This window comes from Paralichthys olivaceus, chromosome 9 (genome assembly GCF_024713975.1).
Source record: "Paralichthys olivaceus isolate ysfri-2021 chromosome 9, ASM2471397v2, whole genome shotgun sequence".
NCBI lineage: Eukaryota > Metazoa > Chordata > Actinopteri > Pleuronectiformes > Paralichthyidae > Paralichthys > Paralichthys olivaceus.
This window is the reverse complement of record NC_091101.1, coordinates 18,297,369-18,320,749: the sequence shown is the minus strand read 5'-3', so window position 1 is coordinate 18,320,749 and position 23,381 is coordinate 18,297,369. Positions and strand designations below refer to the sequence as shown.

Genomic DNA, 23,381 nt, shown 5'->3' with positions numbered 1-23,381 from the left:
TGAAATTGTCGGCCTCAAACTGCAGATTGTTTTCAGTGGTACAACAAACACCAACGTGTGAAACTACTTCACTGTTGACATCTGCTGATTTGAATGTATTGTGTTTTACTGCTGACAGTTTCTCAAATATAAGCTACATACTTTCTTCTTCTGCAATATATTTTTTCCTTCTTTCCAGGCATGTGGTATTTCCATGTGGTGTATGAATCAGTTGTTTAAAAACTCATGGAACTTCTGACATTGGGTGATCCATCACAATTAACTTTTCATTTTTCTTTATCATCTGCTGGAACAGTTTGATTCCTCACAGCGACACAAATTATTATAGATTTAAGATTCACTGTATCACACATTCACCTTACGTGACATCGCCTTTTGATTTTTATATACGGTAGAAAATTAAATTTAGATAAATGGCTGCCTATAAATATTAAAAGACCTTAAGCCCTACAGCTTGATTCTCAGTATTCTGGATTCCCAGTAAATGAAGGGGCTGAAACATGTTAAAAATCATAATATCAGTTTTTATTTAATTCCTGGCTCTTCCGTATCCTCTGGGTATTAATTAGAAGTAACTTTAACCTCCTTGGTGAATATTAGGTTAAAAAAATACAAATTATAAAAGAAAGTTCTACCTCCCTCTCACCCATCAAATGTCAAATGCAGTGCAAGAGCAAGTTTGATGTCAGCAACTCAGACATTATAAAAAAAAAAAACCCTGCAGTGTTTCGGATGAGTTGCAGAGAATGGAAAATGTAATTATTTTTGGAGGTGCGTTTAGATGAAGAGGCGATAATCTCTCACAGGATGTCATCTATTCTAGTCACTCCTTCCATCCTGTGAAGAGTTTCCTGCGATCGAATCTGAACAACGTACAAATTCCTGAAGCGCAGAACTGCTGAATGTTGCGTGGAAAAGGAAGAACCAGGCGGGTTTTCCATGTCAAAGGGAACCGAACCCCAACTCTGTGTGGTTGAAGCGTTGTTCCAATGTTTGTACTTTGTGACATTGATGCTAAACTCCACGTTATATTAAATTTTTAATAAAAGGATGACCATACCAAACATAAAGTAACAGAGTGTCTAGAAAAAAAAGCAATAACAATACTTTGCAACAACAACAATAATTGCATAGAACATCTTTTCAAAAACATTACACACAGTGGTCTGGAGATGTGATTTCAAACAAACAAGATAAAACCGGAGTTCAGCCCCTTCCTACTAGTAAGTGCTCAATGAGGCTTTCGGGAATTGAAAACTACAGTATGTTAGACTCAATGAAAACCATTCAAAATACAGAACGAGCAATAATGTTAATCTCGACAGCAAAGATATGATGAGACAGTCACACATCTGCACAGGCAGCAGGGTCTGTGTAGCACGGAGGAGGATCTGCATGTTGGAGTAGGAACAGCGGTTTGAATCAGTCCCAGCAGCTATGTAAGAACTGACCTTGCTTTCGTGCCCTTGAGCAAGACAGCAACTCCGCTAGAGATGTACCAGTGCTGCCTTGTATCCTACACAGTGCTCTGACCTCGTGGTAAAGAGGTGCATGCGAAAAAACCGATTCCCATCGTGGATTGTACAGTTTAACAATATTATAACATTTTATATGACTTGTAATGAAAACTGGGACATTGTCAGTGATCTTTAAACAATCAACATCAACCAAGAGACTTGATTAAATAAAGGCAAATTGAACGTAATAAACAACCTAACTGTGACTGAGCCACATGCTGTGGCCCTATTTTTTTGGTTAATAAACTGGGTTAATTCATTCATTATTGCAATTTCTCCAAATCTGGCCCCCCATGCTGGGACTGACCCAGAGGTCAATCAGTAAAGCAGTCACTTATTGCATTTCAATAGCATCCACTGCTGCTCTGCAGCGCTGCGAGAATAGATAACAGTGTTGACAGTGCACACGCTCAACCTCATGAGGAAATGTACCGCCGAGGGTCCTCACTGAGAGGCTGCATCTTAAATCACAGCCCCGTTCATATTTCAGACCCCATATACGCCCATTGATTTTGAGCCATTCTCCTTAAAATATTACAATGATCCATCTCTGACACTTTCAAAATAAATCATGCATTTAGTCCCAGTCTGGTCTTAAACTCCGTTATAAGTTTAAGGACCCCTTTGGGAGGCACTTAGACAGTTCGGCTCTACTCTAGACCATCGAATGAATGTCACTGTTTATTTCCTCAGTCTGTCTCTGTCAGCTCTGTACGAGACTGAACAAAAAACCTTTGAATTGTCACCCCAGACTCATTAAGTAACGTGTTTCCTCTTTTGTGATAATAAACCTCATCCTCTTTTCCCTTGGCCAAAACAAGGACATATTCTCTGCCTTTATCCATCAGTGTGGTTTATATAAAACAAAATCCAAACAGATGTAAAAGGCAGCAAAACTATATCTACAAGGCTAACACCACAATGAAATGCTTGGGTGAGCAATAAATAAAGAATACTTTTTAAAAATCCAAAATAAAGCCAGGCTATGTCAATGACTACAATGATGATTGAATATACTTTAGTAAGAAGAGTAGGGGAGACATCTATGTCAATATTTGTGTATTCTTCTATATGAAATAATACATAGTTACGCCTTTACTGTTTTACTGCGGCTGCATCCCTGATAGCTTTGGACTAAATATCTGAATATCTTGTCACATTTCTGATGCAGAACTTGTTCTGCAGAAACACTGTACATTCATGCAGTTTTTAAATTTACAGTCATGGGCTGCATTTGGAAACAACTGAATTTAAGACAATGAGCTGAACCTGGTTGATTTGTTTTAAACGCCACAAAAACAGCCAGGAAATGTGTAATGTGAATGTCTAAAAATGCCAAGTACACACACTGATGAAAGGTCAATAGATTTCCCCACAGTCGGTCCTTGTGGCAAATAAAATAGGACAAAGAACATCATTATGCAAAAAGAAGAAGAAGAAGTCCCCTTGGTAACCGAAGTGCATGCAAGAGAAAACCTATTGGACTTGATGGCTTAGAACTCTATTGCCAACTGAAGCAAGAGAAGCAGCAGAGAACTTGTTTTGTCCTCATCCAAAATTGCTCTATTCGCTGGGGCAGGTTCACAGTGCCAGTAGCCGAGAGGAGGTATGTTTGTAACATCCCATTTTACCAGTCTTTGTTTAGCTGATGTGCTTCAGGAGGAAGCGTACTTGTATCTCTCATCCAGTGGGTCTGGATGAGGAAGATGGATTTCACAATGACGTCAAATTAAGCTCCAGCACTTGAAGCCAAGAGTCTCCAAGTGCCATTGTCAGAGAGGGAGTCCAACTCTGCTGTGGTGTGATTGAAATACGGAGACGCAACATAGACAGATTCACAAATATACAGGCACACCTTCCTGTCCCTCTGCAAGCATGCTTACACACAGTAAAAGGTACCCACACACACACACACGCAGGCACACTAGAATGAGGATGATCACAGGGATGCGTTCAGTGGCCACCGTCATCCCAAGAACAATCATTCTTCTGGCCAGTTTTAGCCAGTTTTCGGACCACTCGCTCCAGCTCTTTGCGAGATTTCTGCTCCTCCTCCAGAAACTGCTTCATCCACTTATTCTCCTGTAAAACATTTAGACAGTTACAACATTTAACAAACTGCGAAATCGTTCCTTGTTGCAAGAAACCCAAATAAACAGGCAGAGTTTAGCATTTAAAAGCAGCATAGGAACATCTAATACACAGTTTATAAGCGACTATAAGGACTTTACATCTCAAAGCAGGAAAAGAAGGAAACATATACTGTAGTACAAGAAAAGTTGTGATCATTAGTTGAAACTCACCTTTTTCAGTTCATGAACCTCATCCTTTAAAGCATACACAGCATCAACCAGGCTCCTGAAACAAACAAACACACAGTGAGGGGTGAAGGAAAATATCCAGATTTATTTTTAGCTGCCCAATAAATAAGCAGGTAGTAATGTCATTATATGGCAACACATTTGAACATGAAGGTTACACTGGCTTCTGAGCCGAGGTCATCCTGAGAAAAGATCCAGGCCCTGATAACCAAAGTTGGATCAATATCATATTTCTGAATCTAATTACAGAGACAATTAGGATCCAAATTCGACCAATGACGAATCAGTTTTTGTCGCTGTTAGTACAACAAGTAAATGACAGCCTATTTTTCAAAGTAATAATAATGCTTACTTTTCCTCAATGACCGTCTGCCCATTGCTCTTCATCTCCTCCACAATGATCTTCTCCTCCTCTGGTAGGAGCACCTGAGGGATGCACTCTTTCCGCACCGCTGCATATAAACACAGACAAATTAAAGGGAATGTGTTAACACATGTCTATATTAGTTGCTATGGACGTGCTGTATAAAGAGGCATTAAAGAAACAATTTGTCACACACACACACACACACACACCTGTGGTGGTCTGGTGCAGGCTGGCTCCTGTGCAATATGCCTCAATCACCCTCAGGATCTGAGCATCCTCCTCCAGAGCAGCCGTGCCTGACAAAAGCAGATGATGAATCATAAACACTGACGACCACCAATGAAAACATAACACCTTTGGCGGAGGTGTCAAATTTCACACATTGTACTGGTGCAGTAAACATAAGATTACAATGTGCACCGTCCTCTATATTATTTATGTAAACAGGGGCCTCAGGTCTAGACTATGGATTTCCAAGATGACACAGCTGATCTACCCAACACTTGAATTAGCGTTTGTTGCACTGACCAAGCTGACGCCTGCGATATCGAAAGCTCAACTTACTTCTGTTCGAGGTTTAATTTCAAAGTGTCGATATCAAACAACTGTAGAAATCAAAATAATTTCTATTAATAATCAAGCGTATTTCTCCACCAAGAACAGTCATCTTAAAAGTTCATCCGCACTGAATTTCCCACACTCACAGACATCAGTCCTCAAAATATACCAGATTTTTTTCACCAAAATCCACAATTATTATTCACAAATGCAAGACAAAGTTAACAAAAGTGAAAAACAGTCCTACGTGTGGAAATCCAGTGTGTGTGTTAGTTGGTTGACAAACCAACCAATCAAATGCTGGACAGGGGCAAAAACATAACGTCCTTGATGGACGAAAATACCACAAGAGCATTAAACCACACAAGAACAAAAAATCTATTCATAAGGCAATATAAGCCTGTTTTAGGAAGTTTCTATAAACCTCCATATAATTGTAAAAGATAAAACTCATACTTTTCCTTATTTGAACCTCGTCGTCTGAGTGCTTCCGCTCTTTCTTCCTGTTGCCTGGCAGGAACTTCTTCATGGGCCGCGGGCTCTTGCTGGAGTCCTGGGGGAGTGCAACATTCAATTTAGTCTTAAAACACACACACACACACACACACGTGTACACACACAGACACACACACACACACACACACCGCTACACACCTGTAAAGCCAAGACTTCAAACCAAACAGAATGCAAGCTCACAGGGACGCGTGTCCCTAATGAACGAACAACATCAAAGAACAAAATACCATCAACGAACAAGGCAGCAAGCATGTGGTGATGACTGAACGAAGCACTCATCTAATCCATCTGTGCTGATATGAATCCTACCTGACGAAAAGCAAAAGCATGAAGAAAAACAAAAATCTGATAAAAACTAATACCACTTCTTTTTCCAAGGCACTTATCATGTCAAATAACATCTGCTGTCAAAGCCAGGCAAGGAAGTCAAGATGCTGCCTTGTGCCTTAACTTATACCAAATCTATATTCTTATTAAACTTTACATGATGTCACTAGGAAAAAGACGTAACAGAGCGAAACAGGTAGTAAACCCATTCATGGTGCATCCTCGACCACAGATCAGAAGTAACTGACAGAATCATTTTCTTTAGAAGCTTTGAAGGGCGTCACGTTAATTCAGCTGAACAGAGGATCTGAGGATCTTTCCTTATTAGGCTTGGTTTTCTGAGGCCTGTGTCACAGTGGTTGGGCCAGTGGAGCACGGTGGTGTGTCAGGTTCATGCTGCCATTTTGGAGCAAAGATTGGTTAGTCATCTAATTGCTTGGAATAGAGGAGTAGTAGAGAGCTCATGGTCTGTGATATCTACATCACTGTGGAGCTGAATTACTTAATTTGAAGAAATTCACATGCTAACATAAACAAGGAGTTTGGAGTTTTGTTTAAAGCCATTGGGCGAATGATGGATTTATACATTGTTGCAATGTCTGATAAAACTGCAGACCATTATGGATGGGAAAGTTTTCGAGAAACAGCTTTGACAGCATTTTCAGGCTCCTGATTATTCAAATGTGATTCATTTGCAAGTAACAGTTGGGGCTGAATGACATTTGACTGTACATTGTACTCTGTACCCACATTTCCAAAAATAGTACCCGAGAAAGAATTACAACACTTTAGCATCAGATTTTTTTTTGGTGAGTAGTTCTTTGACTCAGAGAGAGAGAGAGGGGGAGAGGGAGAGAGAGAGGGAGGAAAAGGCAGACACGCAGAGCCACAGAAAACAGGAAACCAACAAGATGACTATGAGGGAGGAGTGAAGCACACAGAGCGATGGCATACCGGCTCAACACTGGGGATAACACACACACAGACACACACAGAGACACACAGAGATAGAAACAGAGTGTGTTCTAACCTTACCTTCATGATATAAGACATCCTCTACAGAAGGCAAGATGGAGAAAGAGAGAAAAAGAGGAAATGTGCATGAAAAATACGATGAGAGACAGATGTGATAGAGAGTTGGTGGTGAACATTTTTACACCCCCTCTGCAGTTCACCTACTGTTTGTCTATTTAGTATAGGGTGATGATTACATGTTTAAAAAAAAGGCATTAAAAAAATTAATCTGGAGAAATGGTGAGCAGCAAGAAGGTCATGCATTCAGAGGACTATGCATGTGATCTCTGCGGGGCAGCGAAAAAGACCCAGCGAGCCGCAAACCTGTTTTATTCTCCCAGTGGGAGAAGAAGAATATGTTTATTTAGTGTCTAAAAGGTACAGACACTGTAAATATGCTGTGTATCCAACGCATGACCAACCTGTGGGCGTTCTTCATGATAGAAAGTTTTTATTGCTGACTAAGAAGGAAAGCGTCAGCTTCCCACATGCGCTTCAGAGTGGCCGTCAACACACATCCAACACAAGAAGATGGTAACTGGAGGTTCACACAGTGTCAGACCCAGAAAATTCTGCTGTTACTGGAATTAACTTCCTGAGAACTACAGCATAACCTGCTGTGTTTTAGACACACATGGACGTTTCAACAGTTTGGGTTGGTTACTCGCGTAAAACATTAAATTAACATGGTTCAGCCAGTTTGCAAATATGGACCCATGCAGAACTCTGACTCTATCTACTACTCAACAATAATAATAACATTAACAATAACGAAACTGTTTGCTGCTCCTTTCTGGCCCACAAATTCTTCAGAAAACTAATTTAAATGTGGGTTTTCCTGTTTGCATCACAGCACAGTACAGTTCACGATTTCAAGAGCCGCAACCTCATTTATCTGGAGCACTTGTATCTTATACTTCTGATCAGAGGCCGATATCAGTCATTTTAATGTATTAAAGGGTGTGTGTGGGACTTTCACTTGATTGGTGAAGATCTTTGTGTAAAACAGACGCCTGGAGGTCTGAATCCAAATAGAGATAGAAAAGCGGACAGAGGGGAACGTGGGTGAGGACACTTCTTTTGGTTTCGGTAACAGTTCAATGCAGGACTGCTTACCGTAGATGCATATCCAGCAAGTGTGGTTTTGTTTGTACAGCTTTCTGACTCCTACCTCTTTGTAGCCCAGTGCAGCAGAGGGTTTGAGGGGAGGCGCGGGGCGAAGGCAGCTAAGCGACCATGGTTTGCTGATCTTTGGTGGTTCCAGGGGGCCACGACTGATGGCGCTGAGGCTGCCCAGGTGGGACAGGTGAGTTGGGGTACCGACAATGCTCAGTGGCTTTCCTTCCACAGTCTGTATGCAACAATTAAAGGAAAGAAGAGAAGCAAGTGCATGACAATTGAAAATGCTGTCTGTACAAAGAAAGTGTGAAAGTAATGTTCGTCATGACGAGGTGAGAAAATACTCAGTGGTTTTTCACATTTGTGTATGGTTCAGTTTCACTACAGTTTTGACTCTATGCTGTATGTGTGGGTGTGTGGGTGTTTGTGTGTGCCTGCATGCATGTGTGTGCGTTCTAACCTTTGCAATGGTGCCCACAGGGCTGCCTCCTTTGGTAAAGGGCTGAAGGTGCTCCAGCCACTCCTGCAACTCCTGGGGGCTACTGCAGAGCACGGTAATTCGATCAATCATGCTTCCTGTAATACACACACAAACCCACGCACAAACACACATAGACAGACTTCAGTGAAAGTTACAAAAAGCTGACAAGAAACAACACATACAAACCCCACATTACGCAGGTGGCATTTGGAGCTCGAAGAGTCAGCTACTGCAGACATTTCTTGGAAATTCTCCGACAAATATCCGAGTGAGCCGATGTGACAATACAGAAGAATTATCCCTAGATAAATTCACAGCAAGCATTCGGGTGTGTTGATGGCATTTCTAACACGCAACGCACACAAAACCGGAAATAAATAAATAAATAAAGATGGGGTAGAATATGCAGCTGAGGATGTCAACTTGGAAACTGATTTAGATTCAAGAGCATTTGGTGATAAGAACAGATGCCGATGTAAATGTGCTGTAAACAAAGAAAACATGAGTTCAACAGTAAACTGCACATTCTACTACCCTGTTGTTGTGAATGTGTCGGACCCTGAAAATCTCCTGCTGCCTTCTTCATATGTGAAAGACAAACTCCAGAGAAGGTGCAAAGCTGAACGTCTGAAAATAGCTCTAGTTAGCCGTGATTTGAGCTACAACTGTGAGAACTTGTGAGTTTTGAAGACACATTCCCAAAGCTGTTCAAGATCAGCTCATTATCATATATTATCATTATGTATTACTGCTGTTTCCACAAACTGAGGGAGAGGAGTTTCAGATTCAAACCTGTGATGTCAAAGGCAAAGTGAGCATTGTCCGCATCCTCGGCATGTCTCGTCACAGTGGTGCCCGTCAGCGGCAGTCTTCCCTGAATGGAACAAACAAAGGGGAGGAAATGAGACACCATGTCATACACGGAGGCCACGATATGTTGATATAGGCTGAAATGCATGTAATTAGTAGGATTACATCCAAAAATATGCATATTCTTACATGAACCTTGAATTTTTGGATTTGTTAAATAGTAAATGTTGCTATTAAACCCAGCAGATGGTGAGCATCCACCAGAGGTCACACATAAAGTTTCTTTTAAGTTTTCCTTTCTATTAATAATGGAAACACATGCTGCAGCTCACCTGATAAATAAATCCACTCATTCGGGGACTGGCGGAGAGCATGACCAACATATTAGGAAAAAGCATTAAATAGCGCTCCTCTTTCTCCTGTAAAAGAGAAACAAAAAAAGATTTGATTGATGAGCTCATGCACACATGAGTGGCAACAGTTAGCTCTCTGGTTAAACAACGGTTTTTCATGATGTCCAGTTTTCGTATATTGGCACGCAAAGGAGGGTGGCGGCAGCTTTAAACGTTCATGATGTTGCTGGTAAAAAAATAATGTGCGTACCAGTTTAATTTGCACCTACTAACAGCAAAGCTATCATTATAGCTGACCCTAGCATAATGTAGCTCAGGTTAGCAACTAGATACAGGTTTGGCAAAGCCGTTGCTCTTTATATGAATGGAAAAAAGGTTGAGCGGATGAAAAGGTGAAGTTGTAAAACAAATTTAAGATCTTAATCTTAAATATGGTGACTGGTATGGTGGTTGGAAATTGGTTGGCACTGATAAAAAGAAAGTGAATACAAAAGCATGTTTCTTCCAACCATCAAATAAAAGCCAACTCCTACACAGACACCACACAAAGAAGGAGCAGGTTCTTCAGTCGTGTCTGTGGAAAACCCTTGTTTCTGTTTTAACGCCAGCAAATGAGGTGGACTGTGGGAACACATTTAGATGATGATTAAAGTTTCATGTTTCAGGAAATGGAGAAACTGCAGTGATTCACCCCTAACAGTGAGACTTTGCATAAGCAAAAACTTTGTGCTTCTCCTCAACGTGTTTTTCACACCTCCTCTGCTTGTTTACCTGCATCTAACACCACATTCAGACTCATTCTAGCAGAAAACGCTAAAAATAAAGATCCGATACAAAACATGCTGGTAGTGCAGATTTGCTGATGAATGACTCAAGTCAATCACCTCAATTAAATCACACATTAAAAATGTGGTAATTTAAAAAAAGGTTACACTGAAGGTGTACCGTGTGTTTTAGATGGAAGAATTCATGGATCTGTATTTTTTACTTTTATTTTTTATTTTTTTAAATCAGACACACAGAAGTCATTCTTTCAGTCCTGTCTGTGCACTCTGAGACAGTTTGTGCTGAGAAATGCAATAAAACCTGTAACACTTTTCCTTTTCTATCCTCTTTGACTGAACAAACCTGTGGGACTCTTACTCACATTTGCCTTAGACAGCCAATTCCTAACAATTAGAATGACAATTGATGTTAGTTCTGGTTGATTTGAGCTGCGTCAAACCTGGCACATCTCTCTCACCTCACTGGACCCATTTTTCACATGAACCTGGGACATGTAGGCTACGTGGCCCAGGCTCTTCATGGCGTCTCCCTCCCAGCCCCGCACAGGCTCTGACAAGATCTGGAGCTCCAGGTTCTTGCGCTTCCGAAGCTCCTGGCACTGCGTCTAAACACCAACACACACAAACATATATATCAGTCTATGAAGATGACAAATGATTTAAAAGTTCACTGAAAGTGTTGAATGCACAGGGCTGCTCTGGACAGATATATTTGCACAGCATGTGTACATTAGTCTCCTATTCCCATCTGCATGGTATATTTATTTAATATATTTGCTGCTATTTATAATGACTGGTATTTGGTATCAGTAACTCTTATTCTTGCAGATTGTATATAGTAGCTAATCTCTTTTTCACATCACTGTATCACTTACTACTGTTTTATCACTTTATCACTGTACCACTTCTACTCTTTGCACTTTTTTATGTTTTTATGCTTCTTGATTACTGAAACAGTCAACCCAGTCTCCTCTGTTTTAACTTTGCCTCAACTGAGCTCTGTCTGAACAACTCAACTACCATCCTACATGTATGCTGTTTATATGTAAAAAAGAACTTGAACTTGCACATGTCTTTACTGCTTGAACACAAGAATTTCCCCTCGGGGATAAATAAAGTATGTCTATCTATCAATCTATCTATTTACAGATTTCTGGAATTGGGGAGTTTTAGTCACATAATGTCAAAAATGAGATGCAAACAATGTGGTTTCTTTCCTTTTAGGAATACTGACTAATGAGCAGCAGAGGATTTCCCTCAAAGGACTTTCCATTAAGGATATATGGCTTTGGAATTAATGATGATGTGTTTCTTTTAAATTAATTGTCAGAGTTACAAGGAGTAACCTGCAACACCAACTAGTAAATCTTCAGGTGCTCGACAGGGGTTCTCCCTGTTCAAGCAGAAACAAATATAATGCAACATCATCTATTTTCCACTTTGCAGTATAGAAAAAAGCAGACATGGTACTGCAGACGTAACTAGCATTTCTCAGAGCCTGCCCACCCAACCACACATTCAAAACACACACGACTAGACTTATGAATTACAATTGTCAGAATTGTGCACCCCCCCCCCCCTTTTCCTCTGCAGCCCTGCGGAAGAAACATGTGTGAGTCACCTCATCTGGTCTTACACAGACTCAAGAGTTCTATAAGGGAAACTGTACATCAGAATTAAGGTTCTCTCAGGTACAATGCAGTTGCCCTTTTCTACTCTTCTGAGATGGCATTTCCGTTCACACCCACTCAGTGGGTAAGAACATTATCACCCAACATGCAGCAGCGCAAAGGCTGAGACAGGGCTGTGAGGTGCTAGGTTATATTTCACTGTCTGTCGCATGACTGACAGTGAAAGTGACAATAAAATTGTCAATAAAAGAAAAAGAAACTCATAGGACTGAACTGAATTCTTTAGTTCTTTAATGATTACTTCTGATCGGAGAACAGCATAAATTGAACAAGCAGTGTTATTACGGCTTCACTTTAACCTTTGACACAGCTATTTCATGGATTTTATTGAGAAAATAAATGAATCAACAAGTGAATGATTGAACAAAAACAAAAAATCAAGAAGACGTACTCTCCAGTAATTGAGAATTGACATGAGCAGCTTTCAGGTTGTTTATGTAAGGATTGTTGTGCACTGATAAAAAAGAGGAAGCCTAATCTTTGGTGGAGATGAACAAAGATTGATTATTTAGTTTAAATCCAGTTTAAAGCAAGAATAGATCTCTGGATTACCAGACTTACCACAAGGCTCCTGAATACTGCCGTCGCCTTCACGATGTCGGTGTAGTCTGGGTGGGCTTCCTGCAGTGGAAACAAGCAACACATCAAATCAAATGCAGCAGATTTGTTTAGCGCTTGAAAATTGGCAATTAAAAAAATAATGAAGCCTAGAACCAGGTGTGGACAGTCCTCTGACACAGGAGTTGTTCCCTGGACCTCAGGATGCTCTGACTATGTACAAGTATGAATGAACTACATGAGCAATTGTGGTATAAAAAGGAAGACGGAAATGGGGGGGAGAAAGACTCGTTCATTTGTACTTCCCATTAATATACGTTATCAGATTTCAGCAGACATTTAGTTATCGGAGGTTAATCAAGTCAACAGAATTTGAATGAACTGTAAAATGTACTGTAGAGTACAGATATATAAACACTTTTCAGTATTCATTTTAATTCTTTATTTATCTATGAAGTAATATTAAATATTATTTCAGTATGAATTTAGACATGTCTTGCTGTACCTCCACGTGTCTCTCCAGCTCCTGCAGCAGGGTCGGGTATTTGTCGAGCCTCATGAAGGCCTTACTGAGGCTGGAGGTCAGGGTCAGGATCCCCGGAGCAGTGGCTCCCTGGCTCTCCATGAACTTGTCTAGTTCTTCACTGTAAAACACACACACACGTATAAATAGTAAAACGATGTAAATGAAAGACATACCTTTCAGTTTAAATATAGACAAAGCTGCAGTTTGTCCTCATGTAACTTAAAAATAAGAAAAAAAAATGCATCTTGGCATGGCAACAGGTCAATAAACAGTGTACTGAAGTTTTTTCCTTTTAACATGACAGTTTTGATGATACATTTAATATTTGGGTTGATTTATGGAAAATAAACCTCGTACTGATGAGGTTTGGAAAGAGAAAAAGTTTCTCAGTGTCGCACCAACACTATGACAGAGTATCATACCTGTGGTGCACATAGCAAGCAACTGTAATGGTGTTAACACAGTTTGACAGGCAAATATAAATTAGGTCATCAGTTTGGTTTTTGAAACCTCAACATGTTCACATCTCAGCGAGCGCACTAACATTCTTTGATCCAGACCTTCAGTCATGCAGTATCCTGTAGCATCAAGGTCTGGTAACACTGAGTAAATGTGACAAATAAATGCTCCTTCAACAGCTACTGCTTCTCGCTTGTCTTTAACCACAACTATATACATCCTGTCAACAGTTGGCTTCTTCCTGTTTCTAATTCAACTTGCTTTGCACATCTCAGTGTAGAATCTGAACAACCACTTCATTAAAATGGCCCCTTGGTCATTCTGCTATTTCACAATGATCTATGATCTGTGCAGCACAGATCCATGACAGTGTGTCCCACTGCCTTTAGATCAGACCGTTCGAATCATAAATGGATAGACAGAAACGTTTAGCACACAGGGACATCAATTAACCTCCTGGTCATTTACAGATAGAGAGGCTGACACCTTCTGGATAAAAATATGAACTACACCTCATCAGTAGCTCATGAGGTAGCCAGACTAGTCACTCAGTAATAATCCATGTCAACTTTTCACAGGTAAATAAAACTATTTGGAAAACATCAGTGGAAAAATAAAGTTTAAGGGCATGTTGGGTTTTCATATTAAAACTAATATCCAGCACCACGAGGGACATTTAAGTCAATCTAAAGCCATTTTAAAAATGCAGCATTTCAGACTGAAACTTCAGTGACATTTTGGCAAGTCTACAGTGTCCATTTCAGTTTTCCCCTCTGACATTTGTAATGCCATAGAAAGGACGTCTCCCTGGCATTGTAATGTATGGCTGTTTTGCTGTTGTGTGTGCTGGGGCTGACCTGTGGTCAGTCAGGATGCAGACAGCTGACGGGTGGCTGGAGCAGTAGGCCAGGTACAGAGTCTTGATGTGACTCATCAGGTTTAAATAGCAGGCCGCCACTCGCTGCTGTCCCTCTGGGACTCTGCAAGGACGGACAAACAGAGACAAGGTCAGAGAGGTGGAAAAGTGAAGAAAGTGAAAAGAGTTAGGAAAAGGAAAGTGACCAAGGGAAAATTTTGCACTGATGATACACTGAATAATTTATCATAGCTGAAAAACTGCCAATATTCTGTGAGTTTTTTTCCGTCAAAAGACATTTTTACTGATTATACAAGATGCATTAGATGTATTAACATATTTTCCATCCACCCCCAAGGTAGACATTTGTTTTCATTAGTTTTGGAGTTTCCCTGAAAGTGCATGAAGGAAATGCACCAGATAATATGCACATTTATAAATTGTGCACAGGTGGTAACTTTGATTACAATATTTCAGTAAGTTAATATTTGTACTGTAAAGAAATGACTATGAGAGAGGTCTGGGAGGAAGGATAATACAAATAAGTATGATGTGCTTTGTACAACACAGTATGTGCTCTGTGTAGAAATTGACATGTAACACATAATGACATGACAGAATGCAAAATAACTGATCTAAATAGAAAACTTTGCATGAAAGGTCCTTGCCCAGCTCGACTTACTTGGTACAGTCCTCCAAAGAAATACATAGTCCCTGCTGGAAGTTCAGGATCTCCTCCAGGTTTCCACACAAGGTGGCGCTGTCTGCACTGCTCAGCCTGAATACACACAGATGTAGTATTAGTGCTAGGACTTGCACAATGAAAGTAGGTTTAAGATGAAAGTACAGATATATTTCAGAAAACTTCATATCAAGTGCAGCAATAATTAAGACACTGAAATTCAATCATTCTGGATCATCCAGTTAACAAAAGGAGATGTTCTTGTTGTTTCAGACTGTCCTCTGTTTTCCTCATTTGAAATCTTTTGCACATTAATAAATCACCCTCTGAGTTATTTGCTCTTACTTGTCGCTGGCCTGCAAAGGTCGGAGGTAACAACTCAGCACAGTTTGTAATTCTTTCACAAACTCTCGCTCATGTTCCAGGATGTCTTGTACCACCTGAGAAAGCAGCAGAAAAACGTCTGGTTAATATTGTCAGATTCCAAGAAAACAACAGCATTTACAAATTCAGATTAAACAAGTTAATGATAATGAACATGTCTTTATTAGTCCTCAGAACTCCATTGTTTCTTATTTAGGTCAATTAAACAAAAGGGATGCAGAGGTAATACAGAGTAAATACAAATGGAGAAGTTACTTATTTATTGAAAACTGTACAAACAGAAAAGCAAATATAAAATAAAATCCATCACTATCCGGATGTCACTTAATTTTGCTCTACTGTCTAATAAGTAGAAAAATCACTGACTGACCAAATTATATTTTGTCAAATGTATGGACTCAATAGTTTTCAATGTCAAGCAAAGCATCAATTTGGCCACCACACATAGACTGTGTATAATAAAATCCTTTCAGCTGTACATAGATCTGTATGAAAAAACATCACTCAAGGTAACTGATATGAAGAACAGCACCAGAAAAACGTCGCACAGAAGTTTCACTCACCACACTGTAGTAGTTCTTGGTCAGCTGAGTTCCTTTAGGAGACACCGGCTTCTCTGTAGAGGAGATAAGAAATAAATAGTAAGAACTTACCAAATCCTCAGAAACATTTCAAATATACAATTGAATTTGAAATTATTATTTTCTCCTCATATAGAAAGGAGTTCTTTAATGACCTCCACAAATGACTTATGGTGCATAACAAATAAGTAAGACCCTTTTTAGACTAACAAGACCTCAGCATTTCCATGGCATATTCTCTCCTGCACACAATTATATTTTTAGTTAATTAATTGTGTTGGAACACAAATCAGGTCAAAGACATTATGCAGTTGTATATTCATTTTGCAACAAGACTCTTTTTCAAACAGCTTCTTTCCTCCAAAGCCAGAAAAATGCCAAAAGACCATTATTCTATACTGTTGCTACTCTACGACTCTTCCAAAAAATGGCATTTGTTCTAAGAAATGTTTGTAATGAAATCCACACTCAGGAACGAATGGTTCCGACTGTGGCCTGACTCACCGCAGGGTTTGATCTCCCGGACATAGTTACTGGGGAACCAGCCCGTCCTGCCATTGAGTGTGCCTTCCCACCATCCTCCCTCCTCCTGCCGTGTCACCAGGATCATTTCACCTTTATTGAATGACAGCTCATCCTCGTTGTTCTGTTTGAAGTTGTAGCGGGCCCTCACCATCTGCTGCCCCCCTCCGCCGTTCTCCGACATCTCCTGTTAAAGAGACGTCAGCGTCACAAAGACAAATGTCACAGGGCATAACAACAAAAATATCTTTATGCGTCTACATATAAGCTGTGCAGGGCAATTAAAAACATAAACTCCCCAGATTGAACTTGTTTCTTTTAAATAAGGCTCGGGTTATGTTTGTGCTTCTGTTGATATAATTATCTTCATTACCTCCGCCACAGCAGTTATGTTTTCACCCCTGTCTATTTATTTGTTTATTTGAAGGCTTATGCAAGAACTAATGCACATTTTTCCAGGAAACTTGGTGGAGAATCGGACATGGGACAAGAAAAAACACATAACATTTTTTGGCGGCGGTATGCGCTCTACTGAGCCATTCTAGTTGTGTAAGTGAATTAAATGTGGGGTAAAACATATCAAATGACCTGACAAATCCAATGTAAAAATTAAGAAAGTCGAACTTGGATTGAACAGTTTCGAGCACATTAAGTGAGCAGTGGACAGAAAATGTAGACACGTATAGAAGAGACCATACCACTGATTTAGATTGTCTGCGCAGGGAGCCTTTGGATTTGGCAGAGGAGAATGTGTGTGAAGACGTCGACTGACTAGGAGAATGGGCACCGGACTGTGGACATGACCTCTCTGCAGCACAGTCTATGGACAAACACACAGAGGAAACATGGAGCCTCCGTTATTTCGGTTGTAATCGTGTTGACACAGGTACACATACTTGATGATAATTCATGTGAGTATGGTCCATTGCTCTGCACAACCACAGGACAGTGAACATGTGTAAACACATTTACAATGTCAGAACAATCTGATTTAAATAAAACTGTTGCACTGATCCAACACGAGTAAGCAGCTGGAAAAGGGGAGAAGGAACTTTTAAGTTTATACATCATAATATAAGTATGTCTAAGTGATCGTACAGTGCAGCAAATACGTTCCTTCTGACTAATTCAAACATATATCCTACAAACCTCTCCTATAAGATATACAGTCTACTAGGTGATTTACATTATAGACAGCCAAAGCCTCCACAGTGTCATCACTGAGCCACTGCAGCAGTGATTTAGGTTCAGTCGTTGCCAGCTGTTCTGCAGTGAGTGCAATCCTTGAAACGCTCTGACAGGGGTTGTAATTTTCTTCCCAGCGCTCAATTGAAAAGTGACACATGACAGCCACGCAGCCGCACACAGGCTGAAAAGCAGAAACACACTCCCTGATGACTCCCTCTCAAGTTTCAACTTGATGCTAGCATTAGGTCTACCGTCTACTCCTACTGCAAATTACAGAAGGATCAAAAAATAATGAGCGTGGATCATTAGTCTCCTCTTAATTAAGATTAAATACGGAGTTCAACTCAGAAACTATAAAATTGACATAAGCTTAAGTGCACTTTTCCTTGGGGGCAGTAACATGTGCTATGGTAACGCTTTCTGTCGTTTAATCAGCTCGTGTTGTGGAATTTATGTCATGTATGTTTAGATGGAAAAATGCTGGAGATTCCCTACTGTTTTCCATATGCTGAGACGTCAGGGTGCATCACACTGAGGTAGAACTGATATGATGAAAATAACACTTAAGGCAGCGGGATAGTCCACATATACTGGTGGAACTCATGGATCCCACATGCCACTCCCTCCACACACACACACAGGATCCCAAAAAGCCCTTTTATTAGTTGAGCGCTCTGTGGCGAACATTGTCATATCTGTATGCCGGCATTGTTCAAAGTATTTACCCTGAACAAACATTAATACCTCGAACTGAAACTCATGAGGAAGGGAAGAGGCAAGGCTTGGAGGATCATGAGTAAAAACACAGAGGCCTCTTTTGTTTGATTATATCAAGTAACTTGTGACTAATCCACTTCAAATCAAGTTCACCTCTGAAGATGAGAGAACAGCTGCTAGGCATGGCCACTGGCCAGCCTATAACGGATTTGCATATCAAGCAGAGCCCCAGCACCGGCAGAGGCTTCTGATCCACATCTCACAAGGTGGCGTGCATCAACCCTTCCATTTATGTGCACTCCAGAGATTGATCATATATTAACAAAGTGACAGCGAGTGTAAAATATCACAAAAGGGAGGTGCGGCAGGTCACGTCAGGTATTATAGAAACAATTAACCTTTTAATCAATGGGTCAAAAAACTGAAAATTGAAATTCATCAAACAAAGATAACAGACCTTTACAGCCAATAGTTTCTAGATCATGAGGACGTTGTGTCTTTGTTTGTTTTACATAACTCTTAACTGAATATTTGGGTAATATGCTATTTGAAAACATCACTTCTGAATCTGGGAAACTTCTAAGCTGCCTAATTTCACAGTGCTCTGACATTAGAATAATAATATAATAATCAACCATGAAAATAAATATCAGGCTCCAATCCTTACTGTCAGTCATATATGTATATTTATATATATCTGCATATATGCAGGAATGTCATAAACACAATGTTCTCAAATAGCCTGGAACATACATTCGTTCTAAATCGTGCAGAGATGGCAGACTGGTCTAAAAGGTTCTGGTTCTCAGGCAACAAGAGAGGGGGACTGGTTTTTACCTCTTTACTGCTACAAAACCTGGGTTCTAGAGCAATTAGCCCTAAACCGCTGCTGTAGTGTGTGTATTCAGCCACACTGAGGATTTTGCATCATACTGGAGCTTAATTTCAATGTACCAAAAATAATCAGCCAACAAAGAAGGATATCATCCATGGTGCATGAAGGATATGGATGCACATGAGTAAATATGGCACCCAGCATGATGCAAACACACACTGCCATGCCAGCTGCCCATGGGTAAAACAGAAGAGCTGCACTGAAAGAGTAAAAAAAGATATGAAGCACAAAGCATCTGCTGGCCACTGCTAATATGAAGCGATGTATACTGGGGAAATCCTCAAGAAGCATTTATTTATGATATGCAGACTTGGACTTCTTTCATGCATCAGGATGCTGTGATGTAAAAGCTAAAAAAAAAAAAAAAAATCATATAAATATTACCCAGCAGTCCCCACTATAGGGGGAAGGAAACACAGAGAAAGACTCTTACCTTGTGTGGCAAAGTTGACTGCCAGCAAAGTGGTCAGGACTTTGCCAAAGTTCTCGCCGGTGTATAACCACTCTGGTTCAAACCCCTGGATGAAAAAGGAACAGAGAGGATGCTTTCAGAACAAAAGATTTTTAAAAAATCCCCAAACCGTGTGTTCATAGAACCTGGAATCCATCAGATGTGAAAGAATAGAAAGTCATAATTGGAACTTTTTCTACTGATTGCACTGATCTGAGCATTAATGCTTGGTAAGTGCACACAGATGAAGAGAGAGAGGGGAGGGAGGGAGAGGCTGCAGCACAAACAACACACACACACTATGAAGAGCACATAGGGATTTGAAAAAAAAAGCATACAAGACAGAGATAAAAACTGACATGTTGCGCACGACCCATATTTTGTGACTTAGCAGTTTGTATTCAAACAGACAGTGCCAGACTCATTTGTGATTCGTAAACGAGCGCGCACTCCCAATCTCACGCTGCTCGCTCTGTCTCAGACGGCTATCCTCTTTCCTCCAGCAGATTCAGTTTCACATTTTAAATAAAACATCTTAAATATAGAGTTTGAGTGGAACAGCCTTGGTCAGGAGTCGTGTATGACCTCATTCAGACTTAAAGTAAGTGTGACCAGTACTTCTTTGATTTACCATATTTTTACTCAGCGTGTTTTTCCATCATGTAAAAGAAACAGTGAGAAAGATTTGTTAGCGCTTTGCATAATGCTTTAATGCTTACCAGTGGTATTAAAAGCGGAACAGCCTGGAAAAATCCATTCGCACTGATGAAACAAAATGAAGGAGTAAACGGGTCTCACGTCATCGTATTGAGCTGGATCAGAAATAACTGTGAGACCTTGACTGTAGTTGGGGTCATTAGCTTCAGATGAGTCACATTACAAATGTTACTCTGAAGTAGTGCGTTAAATAGGAGCACATAAATAATAACACAACAGATATTCTGAGCAGTAATTGGTGCTTCCTCTTTTTGCATCTCAGAGCAGAAGTGAAAATAGTATGACTGCTTTCTTTGTGTAGTCACAGGACAAGCGGGCACAATTCACTTTGCCAAAAATAAAAGAGAGAGAGAGAGAGAGAGAAAGAGAGAGAGAGAGAGTTCTTCAACCATGATCACATCACTGACCAAAGCATGGGCAGGGCTTTTTTGCAGTGCCACATACATCCCCTGGCTGATACATTTGACAGTAGATCTCTAAAAGCCTCTGCCCACAAGCTACTGGTCGGCCACAAAAAAAAAGGTCTAATTATGGGCTACGACAGGGTTCATGGATAAAAGCAAAGGGGACCTCCCAGACATAACAAGCCAGCTGGGCAGAACTACTGAACCACTTGACTTCACAGTGAGCCAGACTGACTCAATATACCGTTTAAAGAAACCAACTGATGTGATTCAAGACCAGAAAGAGATTATTTATAAAGCTCGAGGAGAAATGACTGTCCGGTGTGGCCAGTCTGAAGCAAGGCTGGTGCAGAGATGGAGAAAAAAAAACCAACATCTGCAAATGATTTGACACTTTGCAACATTAGAACATAGTTTAAGTAACATAAGGCAGCAGTGCGGGTTACAGGGATTTTTTTAACTTGCAGCAAAAAACAAGCAAGAGAAAAAGCATGAAAAGTAAGGGGGGATTGATAAGGAAGTAAACACAGTTGAAAGTTGTCAATTTGAAAACAGACGCTTCCCTCAGACAGTTGTTAATATGGCTCACTCCACAGGGACGTGTGAAAGAAAACATATGTCAGTTAAGCAGATCACACAACCAGCAGACAGTGTGATGAAGTGTCCTCTGTGAACTGCAGTAAGGAGATCACGGTCAGGGACACAGATCACAACGTCGTGGGTTTGAAAACTTGACAGGAAACTCTTACCTCCACTTTCAAGGACGAGCATCCTCTGAGAAACTCCCTGATGTTGGAGAGGCAGTCGGCTTCAGTTCTCGGATCCTGGCAATACTGAACACACACGACATAAATATATAAACAAATAAGGAAAGGAGAGATAGGGATCTGACACAAGCTCTTATCTGACACTACGAGTTAAGAAAATGCTGCTGTTAATTCACTTACACACAGAGAAAATATAAAACAACACTGCTGCGATGATCCAAACGTGGAGACCTGCAGTCTCAGAGAATAACTGCGGTTCTTCCTGCGTCTCCTTCGTGCAACACACAACCATTAACAGCGCAGACACGTCAAAGCTGCAACTTAGAGCAAAACATCCGCTCACTTCTCAAACTTTCAAAATAAAAGCACCCCCATCAATGGACGTGGGAAATTAACACGCTGGTTCTACTCCCACTACTTTTAATTAAACCAAAATGTGTCGTGTGTCATGCGAAATAGAAAGAACAACAAACGAGGGTAAACAGCTACACCTCACAAGGGAGAAGTTGCTAGTTCCGTGCTACTTCCGGTTTTTTTTTTAAGCTAGCTGCTCGCACCGGGAAGAGCCGAGGGGGATCTGAGGAGGAAGTGACGAACCATCTTTGCAACTGTTATTTATCCTTATTAAGTTTTGTCACCTCAATAATAAAGAACGTGTGTTTGAGATCCACTGTCAACGCGTTTGTCAATACTGAAAAAAGTTGGTTTAAAAAGAAAGAAGCGTTGCGGAAACCTCCGCCGTCGCCTCGGTACGGCCTCGGTGTTTGAGTGCTCTCTCTCTGCCCGAGTGGGTCGTGTGTTTGGTGGGTGTTCACTCCGACTCACTCGTGTCAAGAATGCGGAACATTGTCCGTGAGCTCCGCGGGAAAGCACGCCTTGAAACCCCGCCGAAATGCCGCTGCAGTTCGATGCACGGAGCTCCGAACACAAGACTTATCCCGAGCTGCATGACCGCCAGGCCCGCAGCAGGGAGAAGTTATGTCGGTATCACTTGCATCAAACAACCACCCCTCCCTTCCTCCTTTTCTTCCGCAAACAAGAGCTCAGTCCCACTGGCTTTTTTAAGTTCCCACTCACCTTGGGGGTGAAGCCAGGTACGAGCCGCTCGGTGAGCTTGCACAGGACGACCCCATCCCTCAGCGAGCTTTTCAGAAACTCCTCCGGGTCCGCTATGTTCTTTTTGGGCGAGCTGAGCACTCCCAGCGAGATCAACCACGTTACCGTCTGCTCCTCTGGATTCATGGCTCCACAAAATGATCATCGCCCGTGTGCACGCATGGCTAAACACGAAAATATATGGACAGAACAACGACAAAAGTGGCGGCCTGTTCCGTATCAATGTGCAACTCACATCCGCACTTCTGCCACAAGTAAAAAAAAAAAAAAAAAGGAGGTGGGGGAAGGACGGTGTTTCTACACTCCGAACTGATGATCACCCCTACTGGCAAATAGGCACCTCAACAATATACTGGAGAGTTTTCCTCTGCAGAGAACCACATGCTGACACTGGGAATTCACACTCATTATATTACAAACACCACCAGGGACCTGATATCTGATGTGGAAAAACACACCATACTACTCTGGGAGTGCTTCAGGATATGTGATCAGTGGGCCTGACATGCAGTCTGCTGACATCCATTACAACATTGGCATGGAAATCCACTCTGATGCCAAATGGGTCATGCACCAATTTCTAGAGAACAATACCAAGCTATGATTTTTGCAACGGCCACTTGCAAAATACTTTAACTGGATATTTGCAGGAGGACGTCACCATTAGACAAGCCTCTTTCCCAAGAGGTTATGAAAAAA

At 40.9% G+C, this 23,381-nt stretch overlaps 2 protein-coding genes across 6 annotated transcripts in view; one reads left to right on the top strand and one right to left on the bottom strand.

Annotated features, from left to right (window-relative positions):
* Nucleotides 1-23,381, top strand: part of tm9sf5 (transmembrane 9 superfamily protein member 5) — a 64,452-nt gene that overhangs the window by 24,784 nt on the left and 16,287 nt on the right. The window lies entirely within an intron of this gene.
* arhgef6 (Rac/Cdc42 guanine nucleotide exchange factor (GEF) 6) lies at nucleotides 1,027-22,951 on the bottom strand. 3 transcript variants are annotated; one of them, XM_020080030.2, is made up of 22 exons: nucleotides 22,644-22,951; nucleotides 21,549-21,632; nucleotides 19,661-19,745; nucleotides 17,126-17,247; nucleotides 16,410-16,614; nucleotides 15,888-15,940; nucleotides 15,286-15,380; nucleotides 14,941-15,036; nucleotides 14,260-14,382; nucleotides 12,923-13,061; nucleotides 12,421-12,480; nucleotides 10,627-10,773; nucleotides 9,363-9,449; nucleotides 9,013-9,094; nucleotides 8,200-8,315; nucleotides 7,792-7,971; nucleotides 6,642-6,662; nucleotides 5,220-5,316; nucleotides 4,415-4,501; nucleotides 4,191-4,290; nucleotides 3,821-3,875; nucleotides 1,027-3,599 (listed from the first exon to the last, which is right to left on the bottom strand). In XM_020080030.2, exons 1-22 carry the CDS (start codon nucleotides 22,806-22,808, stop codon nucleotides 3,471-3,473), a joined length of 2,328 nt encoding a protein of 775 aa, XP_019935589.2. In that variant the 5' UTR covers nucleotides 22,809-22,951; the 3' UTR covers nucleotides 1,027-3,470. The 3 variants fall into 3 exon arrangements, with proteins under 3 accessions (XP_019935589.2, XP_019935606.2, XP_019935597.2); XM_020080047.2 differs by lacking the exon at nucleotides 22,644-22,951 and adding an exon at nucleotides 21,747-22,085; XM_020080038.2 differs by lacking the exon at nucleotides 6,642-6,662.

Bases quoted from the DNA above. Each gene is read 5' to 3' on its own strand.
- arhgef6 (XM_020080030.2), bottom strand. From the start codon at position 22,808: ATGAATCCAGAGGAGCAGACGGTAACGTGGTTGATCTCGCTGGGAGTG. The intron at 21,633-22,643 runs GTGAGTGGGAAC...GTGTGTGTTCAG, and splicing joins TACCTGGCTTCACCCCCAAG to TATTGCCAGGATCCGAGAAC. The intron at 3,600-3,820 runs GTGAGTTTCAAC...AATGTTTTACAG, and splicing joins AGGTTCATGAACTGAAAAAG to GAGAATAAGTGGATGAAGCA.